General features: G+C 41.9%; 1 protein-coding gene and 1 pseudogene across 1 annotated transcript in view; both read right to left on the bottom strand.

Moving 5' to 3' along the window:
• Positions 1-17,828, bottom strand: part of IPO9 (importin 9) — a 53,416-nt gene extending 35,588 nt beyond the window's left edge. The window contains exon 1 of the mRNA XM_026480668.4: positions 17,596-17,828. Coding sequence (XP_026336453.1) covers positions 17,596-17,758 — 163 coding nt within the window. The 5' untranslated portion in view covers positions 17,759-17,828. The remainder of the gene's footprint in view (positions 1-17,595) is intronic.
• Positions 6,098-8,693, bottom strand: LOC113242550 (uncharacterized protein C8orf58-like; annotated as a pseudogene).
• Positions 17,829-18,558: the final 730 nt, after the last annotated feature.

Below are 18,558 nucleotides of genomic sequence, written 5' to 3'. Positions count from 1 at the left end.
AGCTCTGATGCAGATGCCCAACGAGATTAATGTTTCATGCCTGCTAACACAACATCCAGTCTGTAGCGCAAGGATCAAAGAGTAATTTTGACTTTCAAATCTTATTATTTGCTCAGGTAATGATCCCAGGGTCCTGGGACTGAGCCCTGCATTGGCCTCCCTGCTCAGCAGGGAGTCTGCTTCTCTCTCTGCCCTTCCCCCTGCTCATGCTCTCTCCCTCTCTTAAATAAATAAAAAAATTTATTAAAAAAATACATTTCGTAAAGCTATAACTGCCATACATAGTGATTCGTGTGATGAATCTGGGCAAACTGCAAAGCTTCTGGAAAGGATTCACCATTCTAGATACCACTAAGAACATCTGTGATTCATGGGAAGAGATTAAAGTATCAACATTAACAGGGGTTTAGAAGAAGTTAATTCCAACTCTCATGGATGTCTCTGAAGGGCTCAAGACTTCAGGGGAAGAAGTAACTGCAGATGTGCTGGAAATGGTGAGAGAACTAGAATTCAAAGTGGAGTTTAAAGATGTGAATGAATTGCTACAATCTCATGATAAACTTAAATGGATGCAGGGTTACTTCTTATGGATGAACAAAGAAAGTAGATTCTTGAGATGGAATCTACTGGTGAAGATGCTGTGAAGATCTCTGAAATGACAACAAAGGATTTAGAATAATATATAGAGTTGATAAAGCAGTATCAGGGTTTGAGAGGATTGGCTCCAATTTCGAAAGAAGTTCTTCTGTGGGTAAAATGCTATCAAACAGCATCGCATGCTTTAGAGAAATTATTTGGGAAAGCAAGAGTCAACTGATGTGACACACTTCATTGTTGTCTTACTTTAAGAAATTGCCATAGCTGCCCCAACCTTCAGCAACCACTGCCCTGATCAGTCGGCAGCCATCAACATCAAGGCAAGACCCTCCATCAGCAAAAATATTATGACTTGCTAAAAGCTCAGATGATGATCATTTTTTAGCAATATTTTTATTTAAGATATGTACACTGTTTTTTAGACATAATGCTACTGCACAATTTAACAGAATACTTAACAGAAACATAACTTTTTTTTTTTTAAAGATTTTATTTATTTATTCGACAGAGACAGAGACAGCCAGTGAAGAGAGGGAACACAAGCAGGGGGAGTGGGAGAGGAAGAAGCAGGCTCATAGCAGAGGAGCCTGATGTGGGGCTCGATCCCAGAACGCCGGGATCACGCCCTGAGCCGAAGGCAGACGCTTAACCACTGTGCCACCCAGGCGCCCCCAGAAACATAACTTTTATATGCACTGGGAAACCAAGAAATTCATTTGACTCGCTTCACTGCAGTATCTGCTTTATTGCCCTCATCTGGAACTGCATCCACAATGTTCCCAAAGTATGCCTGTTACAGCTAAAAAGCTGATGCACAGCAAAGGAAATCAACAAAATGAAAAGGCAACCTACTGAATGGAAGAAAATATTTGCAAATCAAATGTCTGATAGGGGTTAATATCCAGTATATAAAGAACATGTACAGCCCAACAGCAAAAGAACAATACAATTAAAACCTGAGTGGAGGATCTGAATACACATTTTTTCCAAAGACATACAGATGGCCCACAGGTACATGAAAAGATGCTCAACATCATTAATTATCAGGGAAATGCAAATCAAAACCGCAATGAAATATCACCTCACATCTGTTAGGATACTATTATATTATCAAAAAGACAAGATATAACAAGTGTTGGTGAAAAAGGAACCCTTGGTGCAGTTGGCGGGAATGTAAATTGGTACAGCCACTATGGAGGTTCCCCCCAAAATTAAAAATAGAACTACCACATGATCCAGCATTTTCACTTCTGGGTATTTATCCAAAGAAACAAAAACACTAACTCAAAAAGATATATGCACCCACATGTCCATCGCAGCATTATTTACAATAGCCAAGATATGGAAACAAACTGAACGTCCTCTGACTAATGAATGGATAAAGAAAATGGTATGTGTGTGTGTATGGTTGCCAAAGATGACAGTGGTGTGGTGGGGAGGGGGTGGGTGGGGAGGAGACGGCCAAAATGGATGGAGTCAAAAGGTACAAACTTCCAGTTATACAGACAGTCAGTCATGGGGAAGTAATGTGCAACATGTCAGCTATAGTTAATAATACTGTATTGTATATTTGAAAGTTGTGAAGAGAATACATTTTAAAAGTTCTTTCCATAAGAAAAATAAAAATTCTGTAACTAAAATAAAATCATATATTGTGATATTATTTTTATTGCCCACCATGAGTATGTTGCAAAAAATCACTTATTGTGCTATTATTATGTTTACTGCTCATGAGTACATTGTTCGGATTTCCTATCTCTATAACTAAAGTTACTTTCTTCTTTTTTAAATTTAAAATTTTTGTAAACATTTTATTTATTTGTCAGAGAGCGAGCAGAAGCAGGGGGAGTGGTAGGCAGAGGGAGAAGCAGGCTCCCTGCTGAGCAAGGAGCCCAACACTGGACTCAATCCCAGGACCCTGGGATCACAGCCTGAGCCGAAGGCAGACTTTTTTTTTTTTTTTTTTAAAGATTTTATTTATTTGACAGAGACACAGAGGGGGAGGGAACACAAGCGGGGGAGTGGGAGAGGGAGAAGCAGGCTTCCCACTGAGCAGGGAGCCCGATGTGGGGATCGATCCCAGGACCCTGGGATCATGACCTGAGCCGAAGGCAGATGCTTTACCAACTGAGCTACCCAGGTGTCCCTAAAGTTACCTTCCATGGTAAATTCTAACTATCACAATTGGATTCCACTGGAATAGCTATCCAAAGGATATTTATACAAATAGAAAAGCTTAATACCAAGAAAAAGTCACCCATAGCAGTGTTTCATGTTCAAGGCTTATCCAAGTAAACAGGTTAAAAGCTACTGAAAATAATCTGTCTCTCTCTCTCTCTCTCTCTCTCTCTATTTTTTTTTTTTGAGAGGGAGGGAGGGAGGGAGAGGTGGAGGTGCAGAAGAGAAGGAGAGAATCTTTAGCAGGCTCCCTGTCAATGCGGAGCCCAATGTGGGGCTCGATCTCATGACCCCAAGATGATGACCTGAGCCAAAATCAAGAGTTGGAAGCTTAAGGGACTGAGCTACCCAGACACCCCAGGATCTATGTCTACATTTTTTTTAAAACGTTTTATTTTGAAATAATTCCTAGATTTAAAGAAAAGGTGACAAAGAGCACATAGTACACAGAGTTCATGGATATCCTTTACCCATATTCCTCTGATATTAACTTACATAACTGTGGTTCAAGGATCAAAACCAAGAAACTAACATGGGTATAATACTATAAACTGCAGACTTGATTAGAATTTCACCAGTTTTTCCCCCTTACTGTCCCTTTTCTGTTTCAGGATCCAATCCAAGATCCCACAATGTACTTGGCTGTCACGTCTCTTCAGTTTCCTCCAATGCATGACATGCTCTCATTCTTTCCTTGTCTTTTATGACCAGAACACTTCTGATGAATAATGACGAGTTACTTTGTAGAATGTGTCTCAATGTGTATTTGACCCTAGTTTCCTCACGATCATATTGAGGTTATTCATTTTTGGCAAAAGTATCAGAGAAGTGACGCTGTGTCCTCAGTATATCCTATCAGGGAATACATAATGTTGAAAAATTATTGGAAATGTTAACCATGATCACTTGGTAACGTGGGGCCTACTGGGTTTCTTCACTGTACAGGTACTGTTTTTCCCTTTGTGACTGATAAAAATCTTGGGAGATGGGGCGCCTGGGTGGCACAGCGGTTAAGCGTCTGCCTTTGGCTCAGGGCGTGATCCCGGCGTTCTGGGATCGAGCCCCACATCAGGCTCCTCCGCTATGAGCCTGCTTCTTCCTCTCCCACTCCCTCTGCTTGTGTTCCCTCTCTCGCTGGCTGTCTCTATCTCTGTCGAATAAATAAATAAAATCTTTAAAAAAAAAATCTTGGGAGAGATACTTTGAAATTATGCTAATATCCTGTTTCTTTTTAAACTCTGACGCACTAATTTTAGTACCCGCCTATAGATCCTGTCTGTAATGATTATTAATGGTGCTTTTGTATTTCTTTTATTCTCTTTACTCCTATTTATTGCAATTCTTTTCTAATGAAGAACTGTCTTCTTTCCTTATCCAATTATTTATTTTATTCTATAATTTTATTTTATTTTATTTTTTTAAAGATTTTATTTATTTATTTGACAGACAGAGACAGCCAGCGAGAGAGGGAACACAAGCAGGGGGAGTGGGAGAGGAAGAAGCAGGCTCATAGCGGAGGAGCCTGATGTGGGGCTCGATCCCATAACGCCGAGATCACGCCCTGAGCCGAAGGCAGACGCTTAACTGCTGTGCCACCCAGGTGCCCCTATTCTATAATTTTAATCCAGTACTATCATTATTTAGTTTCCCAAATTGTTCTACTTTGGCCATTGCCACTCTTTTCACCTGGCTCCTATATACTTCCATACACTTCCAGCCTTTTTCACAGCACCGCCTTTTTTTCTGCTATAACAAGATACTCTAGGCTTATCTTGTATTGTCTCTGCCTAAGCCCTGGAATCAACTTTTTCTCCAAGGATCCCTAGTGCTTATTTTATTGGAGAATGCTATTTCAAAACCAGATCTGGACGCTAGGTGTGCTCATTGCTGCTGAGGTATCACTGCCCTCTCAGAGAACGGCAAGAGGAAATCTATGTATGTATGTGAACGTACGCCTGTACATGTCTCCATCCATTACTGACACCTCACATGCCAATCCAATGCCTCAAAGTTCATTCCACTTCTTTTCCTGACGTAACTTTTTCTCTACCACTGATAAATCTGGGTCTCATTTTTTTAAAAAAAGATTTTTTTATTTGAGAGAGTGTGTGTGTGTGCGCGCGCGCAGAGGCGAGGGGGAGAGGGAGAGAGAAAACTGCAAGCAGGCTCCATGCTTAGCGTGGAGCCAACTCGGGGCTTGATCTCACCACTGAGATCACAACAGAGATCATGACCTGAGCTGGAAACCAAGAGGCTGATGCTTAACTGACTGCACCACCCAGGTGCCCCGGCTCTCATTTTCTACAATAAACTGACTTACTCGTTTCAATCCTAGTGTACATGTAAACTAATCACAGAACTATTAACTCATACTCTTGTGAAAAACAGATATATTAACTGGAAGACAATTTTTGTATATAATTCTTTTTTACTTTAATCTTACAATATGCAGTCAAAATACTATTTTCCGAAGTTACTTAGTTAATTCTTTGCTCTCCAACACTTAATAATAGTTATGTTATTCATTTGCAATACAGTTAGGTTTATTTGTTACTACTTCCATTTTGGGCCCCCTCCACTGTCTGATTTTAATTATTTATTTTAGGGGGTACTACTATGATTCTCAGTCAAAGCTATACAAAAAGTAATATTCCAAGATGTGTTGCTCCCTCTTCATTCCTATTAACTTCTTTCCCCCCTTTCCCCACTCACTCCACATAGGTAACTGATCAGTTTCTGGTTTATCTTTCTTGTATATCTTTTGCATAAATGAATAGATACATCTATATTTTCTTATGTCCTCTTGTTTACATGAACAGTTCTTTTTTTTTTTTTTTTTTTAAAGATTTTATTTATGTATTTGACAGAGATAGAGACAGCCAGCGAGAGAGGGAACACAAGCAGGGGGAGTAGGAGAGGAAGAAGCAGGCTCATAGCAGAGGAGCCTGATGTGGGGCTCGATCCCACAACGCCAGGATCATGCCCTGAGCCGAAGGCAGATGCTTAACCACTGTGCCACCCAGGCGCCCCTACATGAACAGTTCTATACTGTGCTTTTTTTGTAGTTTTTTTTCCAATTAACATTATATTCTGGAATTCACTCCAAATCAGTTTGGATTGATTTTTTTTTAATAACTGTGTAATATACCATTGTATAAATGCACTTTTTTCTCAAATAATCATATATAATGTATATATACATTTTTTAATAACTGTGTAATATACCATTGTATAAATGCACTTTTTTCAAATAATCATATATATATATATATATATATATATATATATATAATGTAGGCAGTTAGACTGCTTCCAATATTCTGCTTTTATAAACAATGCCACAGTAAACAAGGCTGTGCAATATATATTTTCATATATATTGAAGGTGTACCTTCAGGGCAGATGCTCAAAAGTGGGTCTGCTGGGTCAAAAGGTAAGTACAGGGACACCTGGGTGGCTCGGTTCATTAAGCCACTGCCTTTGGCTCAGGTCATGATCCCAGGGTTCTTGGATCCAGTCCCACACTGGGCTCCTTGCTCAGCAGGGAGCCTGCTTCTCCCTCTGCCTGCCGCACTCCCTGCTTGTGCTCATTCTCTCTCCCCCTGACAAATAAATAAAATCTTAAAAAAAAAAAAAAGGGTAAGAGCATGTGTAGTGTTGTTAGGTATGGCCAATTTTCCTCCAGAAGGGCTGTACCAATTTGCATTCCCACTAGCAATGTTAAGAGTATTTTTCCACAGCCTCATCAACAGAATGTGGTATTGTAATTTAAAAATTTTGCCAGTCTGATAGATAAGAAATGGTATCTTGATGTTGTTTTAATGTGTATTTCTCTAATCACTTTAAACTTTTTTTTGTATGACCGAGTGCTTTTGGCGGGGGGTGTGATTTGTCTGTCCATGTCTCCCTCCTATTTTTCTACTAGAGTTTTTTCGTCCTTTGTTCCTTTTTTCTTTTTTTTTTTTTTAACAGTTTAATCTTGTTTTATTTTCATAACAAGACTGTGAGGTTGGTAAGGCAGGTATCATTTGTGAGATTAAGCAGGAAGCTATGGCTTAGAAAAGCTAAGAGATTTTGTCAAGGTCTAAAAGATACTATGAATCCCTGGTTTCGGCTCTGATGTGTAAAGGCTATCAGAGACCAAAAGCAGCTGAAGACAGACCTTGAAGCTTACTCTGCTGTTCTCCGTGGTGTCCCTGACCCTTCCATTCCAGGTTCGGTTTTCAGGGGCTCTGCACCACAGGCAAAACTCCACGCAGAGGACCCAAGATAGTACCCTTCTCTGTTTTGGGGTTGCCCACGAAGGTACGAGGAAGAAAGCAGGACTCTAAATCAGTAACTGCCCACTGAGGAATGAAGATCAGTTCTATCCTTCCAGTTACCTTCCCCAGAAGACCAACCCTGAGTGCACGATTCAGAGAAGATGGTTGGATCCAGCCAGTTCACAACAGTGACAGACTCACAGAGATACATGTATCATTTTGCATAAATACATAGTTCATACTGTTTAGGCCCAGGGATTTCTGGGGGCTGCCATACCTTGGGGCCTCTCAGGGAACCAGGGCTCTTCTGCCAGGCTGCCCCAAGGAGAAAGATCCAGCCCTCTCCTCAGAGACAAGGGTGAGTATCAGCAGCTTTTCCTGGCAGTGCCCTGAAGCTGCAACAGGGCAAAGGGCGAGGAAAAAGACTTCACTGAACACCTCTCCACCCAGGGTCATGTTCCAGTACCAGTACCAGTCTCAGCACACAGAAAGGTTTTTGCTTGTTGCTTCTTAACCACAAATGATGGCACAAAGGTATTCCAGAGGGGCTGGCATGGAGGTCTTTTAGGGACACCCCCTGACTCAATTCTTGGGGCAGGGCCATCAGGAGGGGCAGGGGACTCAAGGTATCTCGGGCTCCTCCAATGGATCTGGTTGAGCAGGATCTTGACCTTGTTCCAGTGGGAGAGATCCTACTTGGGTCAGGTGGAAAGATGTAAGCCAGCTCTGCTGGGGCCTCTAACAGCTTGGGAGGGTTGGCACTAGGCACCTCTACCTTTAGGGGTGAAGCTGTCTCCTGTGTGTGGCTGAACAGTCTGTGCCCCTTATTGCCTGGGGCACGAGAAGGTGGAGGTGAAGGGGCGAGGGCTGGCTCCTTTTCCCCCTCCGCTTCACGATCCCCTGAGGGCCTCTGGGTCTGCAGCTGCAAGTAGAGCTGCTGGAGCCTTGTCATCTGCTCCAGCACGAGGCACAGGTGTTCCAGGTATTGGAGACCGTGCCCTGTGACCCATGCCTAGGTTAGGCCCCAGGTACCGCACCATCTCTGCTTCTTCCGTGGCTGCCTCTAGGTCAATCTCTGCTTCAGTGGCCTCCGGTTCCCTTGCTCCAAAAGAGGCATTTCACATTCAGGCTCACTTAATGGCTTCAGGGAGCGGTAGTGTTGCGACATGACGGCGGGGGACGTTGGGAGCTGGTGGGACTGCTCCAGCACCTGCTCCAGCTTATAGGTGGCCAGGAGCCTGCCTAGGTGGGCAGGAGGTTCCATGGCAGCAGGGGCAGGGGCTCAGGATTCTCTGTGGGCTCAAAGTCCAGAGAGTCCTAAGAAAGGCCCAGTGAGGTGGCCAGGGGGCTGTTCCGAACCACCATCTCGACTCCTGAGTCCGGAGAGGCCAGTTTGAGAAGTGGTTCCTGCCTCCTGAGACCTCTCAGCTCTTGATCCCCCTTCCAGGAACACCCCCCCTTCCAGCAACCTTGAGCAGTGTCCGGGATCCGTCTGTAGGTGCTGCTGACTCCAGGTACTATACAGCTGCATGCCAGGTCCTTGCCAACCCCATCTGCCATCTCGTAACACCTTGATTTTCAGGACAAGCCCTTCCCTCCTAGCCATGAGTCATCTATGCTGCCCTCTCCTAACCCCATCCTCCTAGACAGCACCCCCACCCCATTCTTCTTTCCCAGATAAAGACAGGGAAACACAGCCCTGTTTTTTTTTTTTTCAGAGGCTTCAATTTTCTTTTTTTTTTTTTTTTAAAGATTTTATTTATTTATTCGACAGAGATAGAGACAGCCAGCGAGAGAGGGAACACAAGCAGGGGGAGTGGGAGAGGAAGAAGCAGGCTCATAGCAGAAGAGACTGATGTGGGGCTCGATCCCAGATCGCCGGGATCACGCCCTGAGCCGAAGGCAGACGCTCAACCGCTGTGCCACCCAGGCGCCCCAGAGGCTTCAATTTTCTAAGAGTTCTTCATATACTAAGAATATTATCCTTTTGTCTGTGTATATGTTGTGAAAAATTTCTCTCAGTTTTTCAGCTATCTTTAGACTTTCTACACGGTGGTTTTTGTCATGCAAATGAAAAACATTATTTTATGTAGTCAAATTTAGTTAGAAAGCCTTTCCTTATGCCAAGGTAAAGAAAAATTCATCCATATCTTCTAGAACTTATATGGTTTCATTTTTTAAATATTTACATTCCTAATCCATTTGGACTTTACTTTGGTGTGCGGTATGAGATACTGATCTAATTCCAAATAGCTACCCGTTGTCCCAGTACCTTTTATTAAAAAGTCCATCTTTACCCCAATGATTTGAGATGCCACCTCTATCTATGCTAAATTTCTGTAGGTACTTGTGTCTATTTCTATTCTATTCTATTCCACAGCTCTACTGGAGTATTCGCGCACAAGTGCCATGCTGTCTGTTTTAATTATAGAGGCTTTATATGATGTTTTAATGTCTGCTAGAACTAGTCCCGCCTCGAAGTTTTCCTTTTCAGTGTTTTTGGAGCTATTCTTTCATGTTTGTTTTTCTGTGAAATTTAGAATCAACTTGTGTACTTCTCTATAATGTTGAGTTGTTCTATCCAAGGATAGCATATGTCTTTCCATTTGTTCAAGTCTACTTTTTTCCCCATTTTTCTACAAATACTTTAATACATAACTCTGAAAGATAATTTTTCAATTGGGGTAAAATTCACATAAAGAACCATTTTATTTTTTTGTTTTTTTAAATTAACCATTTTAAAATGAAAAATTCAGTGGCATTTAGTACATTCACAATGTTGTGCAACCACCACCTCTACCTAATTCCAAACCATCTCCATCATTCTAAACTAAAACCCGTACTCATTCAGCAGTTAGGTTCAAGTCTACTTTTTTAAGTCTTTCAGGAATGTTTAGTTTCCCCCAGTAGGTTCTTGTGTATTTCCTGTTAATTTTATCCCTAAGTATTTAATCTTCTTTGTTGCTATTGTAAATGGACTTTTATTTTTTTAAAGATATTATTTATTTTATTCGACAGAGATAGAGACAGCCAGCGAGAGAGGGAACACAAGCAGGGGGAGTGGGAGAGGAAGAAGCAGGCTCATAGCAGAGGAGCCTGATGTGGGGCTCGATCCCGTAACGCTGGGATCACGCCCTGAGCCGAAGGCAGACGCTTAACCGCTGTGCCACCCAGGCGCCCCTGTAAATGGACTTTTAAAAAACCACCACTATGTCCTCTAGCCTTTTACTGTTTGTCTATATGAAGGTTATTGATTTTTGCACTTTATGCCCTGCCTCTTTACTGAATCCTTAGATTCTTAACTCATTCTTATTACACCCTTATTTTAAGCTGCAGTTTTTTAAAAAGATTTTTTATTTTTTATTATTTATTTAGAGAGAGAGAGAGCGCGCATGCACGAGCGTGGAGAGGGGCAAAGGGAGAGGGAGAGACAGAATCCCAAGCAGACTCCCTGATGAGCAGGGAGCCCCACATGGCGCTCGATTTCATAACCCATGAGATCATGAACTGAGAGGAAATCAAGAGTTGGACGCTTAACTGACTGAGCCACCCCAGCGCCCCTAAACTGCAGTTTTTGATCCAATCTTATGGCACCTATCTTTTTGTCCGGGAAAGAAGAATTTTTGCAAGAGCACCACAAAAGAAGCCACATTCTTTCTAAAGCATTTGTTAAGTGATTAAATCACAAACTTCAAACCTGTAGAATTACTTCTAAAAATACTGAAATCCATTCTAATTTTTAGGATTAGTTTGGCTAGCCCAGACTCTGGTAAGTCTGTGAAACCTATTTATAAAAGAAAAAAACTGTAGGTATCTACAACCCAAAGATATGGGAGTCAACTTTCAGAATGGACTAAAACACTTATGAGTCAGATATAATTCTGGAAGACCTCTTGGATACCAACCAATGTTCAAGTTTAATGGAAAAAAGCTCTCCAAAATGCCTGTGTGAAATTCAATTACAGGAGAAAGGGCAGTTGTAAAGGTACCCACCCCCACTTCCTTTGACTTCAGATACTTAGCGTGATGGTGGATGTTAACTTTACAGTCCCAAGTCTGTTTAGAAGTCATTGTCCACCCAAGTTTAGCTTCCTTGGATATAGTCAACCAATTCTATGACACTTATGTGATATCATTCATACATATTCATAAATTACATGGGCCATACATTATTTTCTTTTAAAGTATTTATTTCAATTTTTGCATGGACCACTGTGATATGGGTTTTAATGTTCCTGGCAAGAGCACAATTTATGGATCATTATTACAGGGATGAACTAAAGTGGGATCAAGATGAACAAAATTTTTAATCATACGATGTGAAAAAGATACTGAGGTGTAAAAATCAGAGTTTTTGAGAAGGTTTGAAACTTGAGGCAAGGCTACAAAGCTTAAACAAATCTGAATAATTACCTTTCCAATGAAAGCACAGATACTGTTACAGTTGTAGGGTAACACTAAGGCTCACAGAAGGGAAAAGGAACCACCCACTTTCCATCAGTGAACACTGGCACCAATTAGAAGAATCGTTACAGCATGAAGACCAGGCAAACTCTACACACAGGTCCTGCCACGTTCAGGGGGTCCTTTCTCATCAACCTGAGAACATCAAGTCTACTCTTTTTAAAAGAAAAGCTTAGTGTGAATACATTTTTTTTCATACCAGTGTCAGAAGAAGGTAGTACTTTGGTAATGATAACAATAGCTGGGAGCTCTCCACTCTAACACAAGCTTTAAACTAATCTTGTCTATTATTGAGATCATCAAAGATCACACCCCAATTTCCACTAATCACTTTTCTTCATATACTGCTGAGATTGCAAGGGATGGTGAGAGCAAGAGGCTATCAGGAGATTAAGATCCATGTGGGACCAAGAAACCTGAGTCAACTAGGGGATCTGTACCTACAACAAGCATTATAAGATAGATTTCTCTGAAAGTTTATTTCCTCCACATAGGAAAGAAGAGGCTTGAAAGCTCAAGTAATATGATTCTCTGCTCAAAAGCATTAATGGGAAAGAAAATCTTCAAATAATATAATCACCATTAACTAAAGACAAATTTTAAAAACAGACTGGATAAACAACAGATTTTCTTTCAGGCTCCCACAGTTTCAAAACCAGTGGCCACATGATCAGCTCTGGTTTGGAAATCCCAAAATTTCAAAGACCAAGAACTCACTTGCGTTAGGTTGTAAGAGGATATGAGGGAAAATTCAATTATTATTTATTTAATCCAATTTACTCTGCCAAGACTATATACCCATTAGAAATACGGGGGTATCACCAGAAAAGAGTTTCATACCATAAAACTTTAGTTTATTTAAAAGCAATATGAAGAATTGTTTACAAGGAGAGATAGTGGTGGTATGGTGATGGGTGAACTCTGTGCTTTAAAACTAATGCACAGAAGGAAAAGCCAGAAAAAATATCCTCAAGTTCTCTGACTTGTTTTAAACCATCAACATGGTTGTTCCAATCTAGTGCTGATTTCTGCTAAGTAGTAAAAATCCTATTTACGGATACTTACTTAACAGAGACGATATATTTTTTGAAGAAATACAACTAAGTATATCTGTAAAGGAAAGGTACATTTACTTATATTTGTGTGTATCGAGGGATTTCCAGTTTTGATGATTGGTGTCTTTAACATAATTTCTTTAGAAAGCATTAGAAAGAACAGCTGAATAACTTGCTTTGGAATGATTAAGGCAGAAAAGTATAAGAGGCACAGACGTACATGTTTTATTTTGTCTTGCTTGAAAAGGACAATTCAGATTAAACTAAGATTCAATCTACAGTCAATTAAGCCGAAGGGGGACCACTGAAATGGGTTGTATGAAGTTTGCTTTCTAATGCCATTTTCGTTAGATTTAATTTCTCTAGTTCCTTTTCTCAAGGTGAAGTAAGATAGAGCCATTCTGTCAATCTGGGTTTTCACCCTGACTGTAGATTCTTCAGTACTTTAATCCAGCCCCAAATGGTATCCTCTGACATCCTTTCTAAGAAAGCACTTGCCCTCCTCCCTTAACTCATTCTCTGGAGTTTTAGACTTTTGCTCTGCTCTCTCAATATCCTTCCTCCCCTTTCACCCCACTGGGCAAAAATATTACATGTCTAAAACTTGGCTTAGAAGGGAAGATCCAAAGGAGAGCATGGAGGATAAAGGATAAGTTAAGAAACATATGCTATTGGTCTTAAGGGTCTACTAAAGAGACATGAGACTTGGTAGTGCATTGACAGGGAAGCTACTACTAGGAAGAACTGTGAACAGGGTTTGGCTGGGAAAGGAGGTAGTTCTGAGTAGAGCTCTGGAGAAGCCCCCCTTTTCTCATGGGGTTGGTAAGCACCACAAAACCACAGCTGAAAGGAAAAAGAAAACTCCACACTGGCCTTTTTCCGAGCGTGGCCGCCTTCCGCTCGGCTCAGTGCCCGCCACATGCCCAGGAGTGCGTCTGGATCCTTGAGGGGCTCCCTTCGCAGGTGACAGTGCTTACGCTATACTGTAAGAGAGCCAGAAAAGTGCCCATGAGAACCAGAAAGCAAACTTCCAGCTAGCAGGAACATCTCTCTAGGCATCTAAGATGGGGGAATCAACACAGATATCTGGGCAGCATCTGAATGCCAGGAAAAGTGAGGGAAAGATAATTCCCCCCCCTCCCCAGTTCAATATAATGGTGATGGAAAAAAGTATTTTATGTGATGTATCTGCTGGCAGCAAGACAGAAAAGACTAAGCCAAAGCCAAATGGTGGGGGAAAATGTCTTCGCTTCCAATAGACGGAAAGAAATAACTAAGAGAAGAAAATGACCTAGGGTCTAAATGTGGTTACGTAAGAAAGTCTGTTTTGCTGGCCTAGAGAATTAAAGCTTAGGAATGAAAACAACTCATTCTACCACTTGGGTGATGCTGCTCTTAGAGGAAAGTAGAGACGGAAGGAAAACCTTTATTCTAAGATATAAAAAAGTAAAGCATAAATACACCAAAAATAAAGAGCTGATATTCTCAAAAGTCATGGTCTTATAAGTTGGAAAAAAAGAGAAGCTCAGTAGACAACATTAGACTTTGATGTAAGAGATCTCTGGCAGTTCACAACCCTTCTGATCTTTTTAATTATTATGTTTATAAAATGCTTGATATGACCCTGCCTATTAAATAAAATAAGAATTAGAGAATGCTCTAACAGATCAAAAGAATTTTATTTTTATTCTGTTGAAGCAGAACTCAATTCCTGCAAACTCTGCTGATCAAACTCAAAATCTCTATCTTCCTAAGAAAAAAAGAAAGGGTACCATTTATCTGCTAGAATACTGTAATAGCAGAGGCACTTCCAAACTTTCAAGTAATATGCTTCTCAATTCCGGATGGGAGTGTATCTGAAGAAGATGGTTTGTGGCACCATCTCCTTCTCTAATGAACCATTGTTAAATAGGGTTTCTATTCAGAAAGGTTTGTTGGGTTTCCCTCAGATTCCAAGTGACTGGGGAAAATGGAAAGCACCGGAACTCAAGAAAATCATTCCACACACCATGCTGATATTATCTTGATCCTTCTGAAATCAACCCAGTATCAGAGATGGATCTCTCACATATATACACTTCCTTGGCTTAGACTTAAGAGAGTAGGCTCCCACTCTGGAAAACATGATAACTAATTATTTCTTGGAAAATATCAGTTGGCAGACTAAATGACCAGAATGTACTCTGGGCTCCAGCAATCTCAATTTTCTAGGATAAATGCTTCTTAAAATCTCATCTTCCCAAGTATCTGGTCAAAACATGTCAATCTCTCTTGTCTGTCCATTTAACAGAGGCTTAACAAATGATCTGTGTCCTTTCCCTCAAAATTAGAAATTCTTCCACTTAAGCTCCAGGACTAGGACCTGGCAACCAAGGAAGGTGGTACACTTGTTTGTCAAAGGGAGCAGACTGGTTAATCTTATAGATCAACTGGGACCAGTCTTCCATGTGAGGCAATAATAAACAGTTCACAAAGACAGTGTGGTTATTTGAAGGGACAGAGGGACTAGAAACAACCAGATTTGGTTGTCATCTGACATTAGGCCCCAGGAACCAAAAAGATCAAAAGATTACCAGAATACAAATAATAATAAACACCAACTCTCAGACTTCTCATTAACTTCAAGTTTTTAAGGAAGTGTGTTTCCTAGGACCAGAAAGCAAGGTTCTTCCACTAGGATAAAATTAAAATGTGAAGCAACTCCAAAGGAATGGAAAATGATCTGTTCATTGATTTACAAGAATGGTTCCTACTTTGGCCTGCAGGGTGTTCTAATATGATAGGAAGAGCAGTGTCCTACCAGTTTCATCAGCACAGATAGTTGGCTAAACCCTGGCTGGGAAGCCAGCTGCTATATTTTCGTGTAAAGGAAGGCAATGGCTAGTGGAAAAGAAACTAGTGACCATGTTAAGGAACAATTTGAGACTCAGAATATAAGACAGGAGATACTCTGGACCCAATGGCAAAAAATAACTTGGCAAAGACCATAGAAGAGGAAAGGAGAGAAGCGAGGTACTACATCTGAGGAATGGACCATCACCCTCCATCTAAAAGAGGTTACTGTAAAGGGGTGAATTTTTTCGTTTTTAAATAAACATAAGGAATTGGATTATTTAAAAACGCAAATAGCCTCCAAAGGGTCCAAAGCACTGCAATCAACTCCAGAGACCTAGCCCAACCCTGTACATCACATCCTAACCCTGTGAGTCATATGCCTTAGTACTAGACCATCAATATCAGGTCACTGTATTATAGCCTTTTCATGTAGCACAGCATGCCTGATAGCACATTACCAGTAAGTTAAGGTGTGTGTGTGTTTCAGTCTATTCCTGTCTGTGGCCTAAATCAAACGCAAAATTCTGCACTTCTGTTTAATTTTAGATTTCAAGACCCCAAAAGATGAAGAAAATGAGAGACTAGAATTTCAAAAAGATCTCAAGAAGGTTATACAATAATAGACTATGCCTAGATGAGACCATGGCATTGGCTAGAGAAGGGATCAGAGCCCAAGTGGCACTGTTATTGGACAGTTAAAACATGCACCAAGGTTCACCTTTTGTAGGAAGGTGCCAGACATATGTGGGCACCAGGAACATTGAGCATCATTCAGGGAAGGCATCAGACCCTCAACTTTATTCAGGTAGTAACTTGAATGTGATGAGGTTCCTATGCTTTGTCACTCTTCACTTCCTCCTTCATATCCAAGGGAGGCAGAGACAATGTGAATAAAAAATTTTAATCTAGGAGACTATAATAACTGCAATCAATCTATGCATGGCTCTCAAATAGCTTTCTCCTAACCAGTGGTTGCTCCTATTGTAGGGTCTGACATTTTATAGAACAATGACAATTACAACTAGGCCTTCAAAATGGTCCTTAACCTATTATATTCCAAATCTCAATGTATTTTCAACAGAAGGAAGTTCACTTTCAATAGCGATCTCATATTGTGAGGGAATACAAGATTAAAGCGGGATGTGTCTGAAGTTCTTTTTCAATAAAAATCCTAAGCCTTGTAGGAGCGCAAACTCAAGGTTTTGAGTGTGACTGCTTAGTCCATGGACAATTTCCCGTATCTCAGAAGAGGTCTCTAAGAGGTGGCTGAGCTGGGGGAAATTCTAAAGATTTGCAGTTCTTCCAGTGAAGCCCTGACAGGCCAAATATATTTCTTACATAAAGACCAATAGAATTTTCCCTCCTCCTGTTTTAGGATCAAATTGTTCTTTGTAAAGTGGCTACACTGGGCCTGGTGAAAGGCCCACTCAGCAGGAAATTGACAGACAATCTCCAACTAATAGTTTATTTATTTTTTCTCCATCACTTTAAAGCATATAATAGGAGTACGGGGACAAAGAGTCAAAGACAAAGGATCAGTTCCTTCAAATAGAAACGAACACAGGAGTATTTAGTAAGTGTAAATTATTTTGAAAATTAACGGGGAGTACGATCAAGAAGGTGAATCATCTGCATATGCACTGAATTTGATTTCTGGAAAAACATTAAGAGGCAAAACGACAGCTAGGCTTATAACTCAGAGACAGAAACTTGTTTGATATGTACTAAGCTTTGATAGCCGCGTTCTCAAGGCTCTGCCCTCTCACCATTTCTAATAACTCCCCTTACTCTTTTCCCAGTACAACCGAGCTGGGGAAGAGGACAGCAAAAGACCCTGGTCTAAACTCAAAAATGTTTCCCAGACCACGCGACTTCCTCCAACAGCAGCAGGTCTAGCTCCATCTCGGTCCTCTGCAGATCCCAGGCTCCATCTAGCTTTTCTAGTCTCCACCCTCCCCCTCCCCTTCGAGGCTCCACCTCCCTCGACCCTCTCCTCCAGGCGCGCCTCCCCTCTCCCGGACTTTCACAGCCACGGGGGACACCGTCCTCTCGCTACCTACCACACTCCTGTCTGCTGGGCATCGGCGCCCAGATCTCCATTGGCTCAGGCTCCCCTTGCCCCCGGCCGGTCCGAAGCTGCGGCCAGCGGATCGTACGGCCGGCCCAGGTCCGACCCATCCTCGTGACGGTCCCGCCTCACTCACCCTCTGTCACCTCGAGCACCTTAATCTGTTCCTCGGCAGCCGCTCGCACCTCCTGCACTGGGGACAGGATCCCGGTGAGCGTATCCACCAACGCCTCCTTCAATCCTTGTGCCACTGGACCCGGCAGCCCAGAGGCCGCACCACCCGCTGCCGCTGCCGCCATCTTTCTTCCCTTCAGCCCGCCAGCCCCGCGGCCGGGACCCGCCACTAAATGACGGCTCCCGCGCGCGGCCAATCCGCGAAGCCGCGCCTGCGCACCGGAGCAGGGCGGGAGCCAGAAGGGGGCGGGGAATTGGTCTAAGCCTCCAGAGACAGCGCCTCCTGTTGTATGGACGGAAGCTGCACCTTTTCCCGCAAGAATCACTTCGCATGTATGTGAAAACTGAGGTTAGGGGGCTTTTTCTAAAGTGGAACAGCAAGTTAGCAAACTCACTTGGAACAAACGCCATAACATAGGACTTTAAATTCATGGATCTTTCAGGTATAAGATACTTTGTTAGGAGAGAGGAGGTGAAATGGGTGTTAGAGGGCTTTAAGGAGAGAGGTCTGGGTCAGAAATTGCTATTTTAAACCAGTCTTTCCCCCCACCCCAAACACTGAAAAAAAACCGTTGGGTCAAGTGAGCTTCTTCATCTCAGCCTCAAGAATTCAAAGGTAGGGGAAAAGAAACTGAAGTGGACTGGGCAGTGGGGAGTGGTCACCTGCAAAAGACCCAGTCCCTTGGTTTTCCAGCCTAGTTGAGCCCAACTTCAAAATTGTGGAGTGTCTGGCCAGGAGAGGGCATCTGCGTGGGGAAGGGTATTTCCTCCAGAGTAAGTACTTGAATGACTATTTGAGAATGAATCCTATTCGTTGAGAACGTATAAATTTTTGCCCCCTGAGAAATTGTGTCTGGACGTTTAAGGAGTGAAGGAGCATGAGTAGTTTAATATGGATATCCTAGGGCTGGTTGTAGGAAATGGC

This window comes from Ursus arctos, unplaced genomic scaffold (assembly GCF_023065955.2).
Source record: "Ursus arctos isolate Adak ecotype North America unplaced genomic scaffold, UrsArc2.0 scaffold_2, whole genome shotgun sequence".
Classification (NCBI taxonomy): domain Eukaryota; kingdom Metazoa; phylum Chordata; class Mammalia; order Carnivora; family Ursidae; genus Ursus; species Ursus arctos.
This window is presented reverse-complemented; position numbering and strand designations above follow the sequence as displayed.